Source organism: Delphinapterus leucas, chromosome 19, assembly GCF_059928025.1.
Source record: "Delphinapterus leucas isolate spDelLeu-1000000601 "Yukka" chromosome 19, BTC_Dleu_Yukka2, whole genome shotgun sequence".
NCBI lineage: Eukaryota > Metazoa > Chordata > Mammalia > Artiodactyla > Monodontidae > Delphinapterus > Delphinapterus leucas.
In genome coordinates this window covers 50,730,702-50,739,020 of record NC_143147.1, presented here as the reverse complement: position 1 = coordinate 50,739,020, position 8,319 = coordinate 50,730,702, and the positions used below count along the sequence as shown (strand labels likewise).

The following is an 8,319-nucleotide window of genomic DNA, read 5'->3' as shown; positions in this document are numbered from 1 at the left end:
CGGGGCGGTCGTTGTGCCCACGCCGCCAACAGGCCGGCGAGCGCCATGGCGGAGGAGGTGAGGCGGGAGGAGGAGACCGGCGTGGGGCGGGCCCCGAACCCCCGGGCGCTCCGAGACCCCCACCGGGCCTCCTGGGCCTCGCCGCGCCACTGCGGCCCGTAGGCGCCCAGGCCCGGCCGGAGCCCCCGCTCGTCCCCCGCGCCCCCGGCCCGGCCTCGCCGGCCTCCCCTTGGGCGCAGCGCGGTGCCGGGGTCAGTGGTTCTCTCGGGTCTCGGGACAGGTGAGCACCCTGATGAAGGCCACGGTTCTGATGCGGCAGCCCGGGCGGGTGCAGGAGATCGTGGGCGCCCTCCGCAAGGGCGGGGGAGACCGCTTACAGGTACCGCGGGGGGGGGGGCTGGGGATGTGGCCTGCCCAGTGCGCCTTCCCGCTTTGCTGCGGACACCGGCAAGCATGCCTTCAGCCCCTAGAAATGGCCGGCTGCCCGAGGGCAAGCCTGTTTTGCCTTGGGGGAGAGCCCACCTACCCAGAAACCTAGATTTCAAATTTCTCAGTAAGGTCGTGCTGTAGACAGAACGCACCCCACACCAGGCCTCCGGGTCTTGTCCTCACTAGCCGAGGTTGGTGGGCTCCCCAAGAAGGCGCAGATGTGTAGATGGGCCAAAAGGTGGGGGCATCTTACGAAGGACCAGGGCATTGAGATGGGTGCTATTGACAGAGTGGAAGGGGTCCTGATTCTGCAGTCCCCACCCCTATCCTCAGAGAGGCTGGGTCTTCTCTGGGTTAGCACAGGTACTAACTAGGATTAGTTCTTCCTTCGGCGCTTCCTGACTGCCCCCAGGGCTTTGCCCGCAGACGGGCACTGAGCTGTTTGGACTTCCATAATCATCCTCCCTGGCTGGCACAGGGCCACCCTGGAAGGAGCCTGTCTAGGCTTCATCTCTCTTTTGCATTTTAGGTCATTTCTGATTTTGACATGACCTTGAGCAGGTTTGCATATAATGGAAAGCAATGCCCTTCTTCTTACAGTAAGTCACATACTAGCTTTATTGGGCTGCACGGGACGATGGCTTATAAGGGGCAAGTAAAAGGAGTTCTGTGTTTTTGCAGACATTCTGGATAACAGCAAGATCATCAGTGAGGAGTGCCGGAAAGAGGTGGGTTACTCCCTTCTTTGCTCAGAAATGGCTATCATATACGACTTCCGGTGGTTCTTGGTTAGGACCAAAGATTCCAGGGTTGAGACCTTAGAAGATGAATTTTTAAAAAAATTGTTGTTATGCTCAGGTGGACCTAGTCTTAATACACTGAAACAGCTTTTCCTTATTGGCCAAGACACGTGATGATAGATGGTTGGAATATGCTTACTGCTATCTGTAGAACTTAATAGGAGACTGCGATGTTTGCTGTTTAAGCCTCCCACAACTCCGAGAGGTGGCTAGAATCATTACTGTCTCCATTTAGCAGATGGGAAAACAGAGGCTTGGAGAGGTTTGAGCAACTTACCCGAGGTCATACAGCAAGATGCAGAGCTTGGTTTTCCCATAGATCTGATTCTGTTCCCGAACTCTTTCCTCTATATTATGCTCTTTCCTTGATAGTATAAATTTTCTTGGTAAGGCAGCAGGTACCAAGAAAGACTTCTGAATTAATGTCTGTGTATGAAACTCCCGTTTCCATAAGATGCATACAGATACTGTAAAGCAATCCCTGTAGCCTTGGAGTTCATTTTACTTCGCTACGCGTTCTTCCCGTCAGTGTCCTCTTTGCCAGAGCAGAGCTGTGCTAGCCCCTCGTTTCTCTGCAGGTTGCTGAGCTCTTTCTGCTAAATAGCTATATCATTTAGTTCCACTTGATTATGAAGTTCACCAAATTGGTTACTAGGTGGTCTGTTGGTCTGCCATATTGGTCAGATCTTCTAATACTCTGTCATGATTACTGGTTATTAAGATGGACAGTGAATTATAGACAGCTCTTCTGTTTCTACACCTGTCTCTCTGGTGATGCCACTTGCAGCTTAAGGTAGATTCTGGCTCCACCACTGATTACCTTTGGCAGGTCACTTTTTTTGGTTCCTCACATCCCTGATCATAGCAGCTTCCAGAGAGCTACGTCCACAAATAAGACAATAGGTTTGGATGCCCTCTCTAGGATAAAGAAGCTAGAGAACATTAAGATTTGTGGCGTTGATGGGTTCCTGAAGAAATTAACAAAGCAAAATTTATGTAAGAAATCTTTTTTCTTTTTAAAAATTTATATTCTGGGGGCTTCCCTGGTGGCGCAGTGGTTCAGAATCTGCCTGCCAATGCAGGGGACACGAGTTCGAGCCCTGGTCTGGGAGGATCCCACATGCCGCGGAGCAACTAGGCCCGTGTGCCACAGCTACTGAGCCTGCGCGTCTGGAGCCTGTGCTCCGCAACGAGAGAGGCAGCGATAGTGAGAGGCCCACCCACCGCTATGAAGAGTGGCCCCTGCTTGCCACAACTAGAGAAAGCCCTCGCACAGAAACGAAGACCCAACACAGCCAAAAATAAAATAAATAAATTAAAAAAAGAAAAGAAATGTATATTCTGTTGAATTCTGTTATACTTTCAGAAAAATGTTCTCACACTCAAGGAAACATTGAGAATCTTAACACATTTTAGGAGCTTTCTGTCTCTGTCACTCTTTGTATTTAACCCTCTTTTGGACTGATGGTCAGGGACTCCATTTGATCTCATAATATTCCAAGACCATGCACGTATTAAAATGTTTTACTCAGTCAATTCTCATTTTTATTGGGCACTGTTACTGACTGAGCCCATGTGACACATGATCCCTGAAGCAGCCTCCCTAGATTGTGGAAGGTCCTGGCATGTGGAAGGTGACCTTAGCCAGAGGAGGTGCACAGAGATGCTCCCCGTGAGGTTGTCCACCTGACGTTGGCAGTGCGATGGAGTTATCCCCTAACATGCTGTGTCCCAAGCTCCAGTCTTCTAGTTCACTTGAATGATTTTTGCCAGATCTGTGTAAATTACCCTGCCTTTAAAGATCTGAATGCATTTAACTTGCAAAAGAAAGGAGCAATCTTTATGAAAGCATGAGTGTGCTATTCTAGTTTTCTTTTTTTCCGACATACATTAAAATGAATCCCAAACCACTAAAATGAAAAGTGTTTTTATCCATGTACGCCCCCCGCCAAAGTTATCTTGCCTACCACCTGAGAGAATGTACCACATTTTGGGAAATACAGCGTTAAATCAGTTCTTACTGATTAAGCGGGAGTGCAGAGGGATGGCCGGCTCTGCAGCTCCAGTCACTCCCTTACCTGGAGTTGCATCTTCTAGGTGACTTTTTTCTCATGCTGGACTGTAGGACTCTGCTGGGGAAAACTTGATGTGGACTAAACGGCTTTTCTCTTCATTTCGATGTCACAGCTCAAAGCGCTCCTCCACCACTATTACCCAATTGAGATTGACCCACACCGGACCATCAAAGAGAAGTTACCTGACATGGTGGAATGGTAAGTGATGGTGGTGGTGAAACGCCCCTGGCCCTCACGATGCTTGGTCTGGACGGGGGCGTATTTTTCCTGAGCTTTGGTCAGATGCAGGCTCCTTTACCTTACTGAATGCTTAACTGAAGGCCACAAGCGCAGCTGCTAGAACAAATTGTCCAGATAAAGCCAGGCTACGTGTGGCTACTGCTAGAGTAGAGGGCTCACCAAGTATCCTTGGAATGAGTTAGAAGCCCCTTAGTTTGGGGCAATAAGTGCTTTGGGGCAATAACCCTCCTAAGGAAACCAGTATCACTGGGCAAAGCCCCAGTTCTCCATAGAGTGGGGTCACAGAGGAAGGGATTCAGAAGAGCTTTGACATCAGCAGCAACTTGCCCAGCTCTTGTGTTGCTGCTGTGTTGCTGTCTCACCCTCTTCCTTTAGGGACAAGCAGGGTCCTTCAGGAAATGGCTCTGGGGAAAAGGATGAGGCCTCCGCTGTCAGTACTTCCAGAGGAGACTCGGCCCTGAGATGGGAAAGGTCACTTTACTTAGTGGTTTGAATTTGGGGTTTCGTGGGGTGTCTGTTTCCAGGTGGACCAAAGCGCATGAGCTCCTGTGCCAGCAGAAGATTCAGAAGTTTCAGATAGCCCAGGTGGTGAGAGAGTCCAACGCAATGCTTAGGTGAGCTGCCTGCTCTGGAAAATGTTTCCGCCAGACTGTTTGCGATGGGTTTGGTCACAAAAGAGAGGCTGGGAAGAATCGAAGAGGAGTCAGTTGCTGGGAGAGTCAGAAGCGATGTAGCACCATGAGTAGATGACGTGGAGAAGGTCTTGCTTTTCCTCTCTGGACACAGCCAGAGAATTTTCTATCCTTGGGTGTGTCCTAGGATGCAGTCTGCTGGTAGTGGATGTGGTGTGAATATGACCAGGGCTCCATCTCCTAGAGCAAACAGCGTCTAGCTCATTCTTCCCAATGATAAAAAGACTTTTGGGGTCCCCATGGTGACTGGTGTTCTTTATCCAGACGTGGGAGTTGGCTGACCTAGGGCCCTTGATCATCCGTGGCCTTCACAGTGCAGCTGTCTGCTGGAGCGTTCTTTACTGGAGGAGGGATGAGGGCACGTAGAGGAAGGAGTCAACACGGGTGCCTTCCCTCAAGGATTGTGTGTCCTGATTGGCGAGAGAGGCTAGCTCGTGGAAAGCCAGGAGAGTAGACACGTGCAGACCCAGTAAGTGCCTGGGTGGGTTGGAGGTGTTCCCCAGTGAAGCTGCCTCAGGATAGCTGCCTGGTGGTATTTTGCTCAGGCAAAATAATACAGAAACAAACAAACAAACAAACAAAAAATGTGGTTATATGGTGTATATGAAGTTCAGGGGCAGAGAGAGCAAATCAATGGTGATGTGAAGTCAAAATGGGGGCGATGGCATCGACTGGGAAGGAACATGAGGGAATCTTGACCTGATTAGTAAGTACATGTGTGTGAACATATGTAAATATTAACTGAGCTGAACACTTAAGATTAGTTCACTTTAATAATTTACTGTATGTATTTTATACCACAATTTAAAATGTTTTTTAAAAATGTTAAAGATGTAACCCAAATAGAAAATAAAGAACAGTCGCAGAGGCAGTGCCATTTCAGAACCGTTCATGTCACTTCAGGGATGGATACAAGACGTTCTTCAACACCCTCTCCCAGAACAGCGTTCCCCTTTTCATCTTCTCCGCGGGCGTTGGGGATATCCTGGAAGAAATCATGCGGCAGAGGAAAGTGTTCCACCCGAACATCCACATCGTCTCTAACTACATGGAGTTTGATGAAGATGTGAGCTGGGGCTGGAAGAGGCGTGGGGACCGCCAGCCAGGGTGTTTCACCCTAAATGTTAACCCTGATGGGGGAGGGGGGAGGGAAGGCATGCCAGCTTCTTTGCCCTCAGCAGTTATTTATTTATTAGTGCCAGCTAAAGACAGTCGCTTTTGAAGGACCCACTCTTGGGTGTTTGGCTGACAGTCGACTCTGCCAGGGAGGACTGAGTTTAGGGCTCAGCCAGGCCCCGTGTCACTGTCATGGCTCGTGTGCCATCCTAGGTACTCAAGGGCTTGGACTTGGACTTGTTTTTCTTGAGCCAGAGGTGGGCTGCTCTGACTCACCCGTGTTCTGACTTCTTCCCCTTAAAACCAAGGCTGGAATTTTCATCCCTTTGACCTGTGGTTAGGGTGTGGCCCACAGCTGAGGTTAGCGCACATGTAGCCAGGCAGCGCTTGTATCACGGGCTTCATGCTTTCACCAGAGTAGGTGATCAACAATATTTGATGGTTCCTGTTAATTTAAACCAGGGGTTGTAAACTTTTTCTGTGAAAGACCAGGTAGTAAGTATCTCGGGCTTTGCGGGCAATATGATCCCTGTCGCAGCTACTCTGTCACACTAAAAAGCGCCGGTAAACAAGATGTAAACAAATGGACCTGGCTGTGTTCCAGCAAAGCAATTTACAAAAATAGGCCAAATCTAGTCCACGGGCCTTAGCTTGCTGAGCCCTAGTTGGATCACAATGAAATTTTGGCATTGTCTGTGGCTTTCAGGATTCCCTTTCCTCTGTGGCAGAGACAGTGGAACACTGGTCCTGAATGGGTCTTTGTAGTCCTTCTGTCTGTCTCTTGTCTTGATTATTTAGGGCTTCCTAAAGGGATTCAAGGGCCAGCTCATACACACCTACAACAAGAACAGCTCCGTGTGCGAGAACTCTGGTTACTTCGAGCAGCTTCAGGGCAAAACCAACATCCTCCTGCTGGGAGACTCCATGGGGGACCTCACTATGGCTGATGGGGTTCCTGGCGTGGAGAACATTCTCAAGATTGGCTTCCTAAATGACAAGGTAGGTAGGAGACCCGGGTTCTTCATGGCCGGCTTCTCCTTCATTCCTGTTAACGAGTGCTTATTGAACACCTTCTGTGGGCTAGACCCTGTGTGAAGTATGAGAGGCACAGAGGTCAGACACAAGCCATAGTCTCATAGGAAACAAAAGAAATACCCAGTGGTTACAGCTGTGCACGAAGCACACGGCGTGACCCAGAGGTCAGAGCACGTCATCAGAGCCCACACTTACCGAGTGCCGCGCACATTAACCCAGTTCATCTGTACAGTCATACTCTGAGGTAGTGACTGTTATACCCAGTTTACAAATGAGGAAACTGAGGCAAGGGGGTTAAGTAACTTGCCCAAGGTGACATAGTTTAGAAAGTGGTTGGGCTGATTACCGGTCCTCCTAAATCATACCAGTAAGGCATGACTGAGATGGGAGATGTTGGTATTCAGGATGTGGGTTTATAATTTAGAGAAGGAAAGCATAGGAGCAGACCAGAGGTTAACAGGGGTGAAAACATAAGGTCACAGAGGGGCACAGTATGGCATCAGGCTAGAAGGCCTCCAGTTCTCACCCTCAGCCAGCAGGTGCTGAAGCCTCGTGAAGATTCGATCCAGGTAGATTGGAGGTAACGTCTGATAGTTTTTGTTTCTAATCGTTGTGATGGTCCTTTTGGCACTGACCCAAGGGTTAATTGTGGCAGCCTGCATCCATGGCCATCTGTGTCTCCAAAGGGCAGGTCCCGGTAACCTTGAACTCCTCCCGGGGAGTCGCAGCTTGAATGTCCTCTTCCCCAGCCCCGGGTGGGCAACGCGGAGGGCAGGGCGCTGGGGGACTCTCGGTCTCTGCTCCCCCGGCAGGTGGAGGAGCGGCGGGAGCGCTACATGGACTCGTATGACATCGTGCTGGAGAAGGATGAGACGCTGGACGTGGTCAACGGGCTGCTGCAGCACGTCCTGCGGCAGAGGGACTGGACAGAGATGCAGGGCTCCTGAGGGCGGCCGGGGTCAGGCCCCGCGGGCTGTGGTGCGGACGGGCTTCACCGGAAGGCTACTCTGCTCTGAGCACTGCTCCTGCCTGTGCTGCAGAGAAGAGTCCGGGCGGCCGGGAGCTGCTGGCCCACGCCCCTCCCTCCCCCTTCCCCCGGCTTCGTGGTTTGTGTTCTCCAGAGCCTTGAGGGAGCCCTGCCAGCCCAGAGGGCAGCAAAAGCCATTCCAGATGAACTGTGGACCTACACAGTGTTAGCACTTTAGGAATCATTTGGTCCTGGGAATCTTTTTTCCAGTATTTTTTAACATGGGAAGCTGCTCTTCAAACAAATCTAATATGTGAAACAGATCAAAATAAAAAAAGGAAAACACAGAGCTGTTCCGATTGGGGTGGGGCAGAGCCTGTACCTCCTGGTTCTGGAGGCTCAGGAACCTCCGAGAAGCTGCTAGAGCTCCATGGAACACAGTTTGAAAACCCCTGAATTAGCCCAGGAGACTCTGAGCACAGCGAGCACAGCCTAGTGTGTCTGTGGGCATCACGGTGGGCAGGCAGGGTTGGAAGGGTGTGTTTCTGACCTGGAATGGTTTGACTTGATTCTCATTGCAGCCGTTAAACTTGAAATTCAGCTGGGATCAGCTGAATCTGGCCGGCCCTGTATGCAGAGCCCCCTCTTTATGGGTCCCTAAAGTGATCCATATGAGTGTGGATTTTCACTGGGGCCCTTGGCTCCTGTCCTTCCTCCTCCTCCACGGCCACTAAAGTGCATGACTTAAGGGCGGTTGAGTCGGGACCTGAAGGGAGCCGGTGCTCAGGGTAGTCGGATTCATTCCCTCATCCGCCTGCCTGGTGGCTGGTAAGTTGTGTTTGTCTGCAGCTCAGCGGAGAAAGTGATGGGAGTGTTGACTGAGGGCCAGCTGTGTGCACCCAGGTGCTGCAGGTGCCGCTTCATCCTCACAGGGATCCTGCAGGAGGTATGGGTCCACTTAGAAA

At 50.8% G+C, this 8,319-nt stretch overlaps 1 protein-coding gene across 1 annotated transcript; it reads left to right on the top strand.

The window, feature by feature from the left end:
• NT5C3B (5'-nucleotidase, cytosolic IIIB) lies at positions 1-7,701 on the top strand. Its single transcript, XM_022558079.3, has 9 exons — positions 1-57; positions 281-379; positions 959-1,028; positions 1,111-1,157; positions 3,417-3,502; positions 4,069-4,158; positions 5,140-5,302; positions 6,151-6,351; positions 7,200-7,701. The coding sequence occupies exons 1-9, from the start codon at positions 46-48 to the stop codon at positions 7,332-7,334; spliced, it is 903 nt and encodes a 300-aa protein (XP_022413787.1). The 5' UTR covers positions 1-45; the 3' UTR covers positions 7,335-7,701.
• Positions 7,702-8,319: the final 618 nt, after the last annotated feature.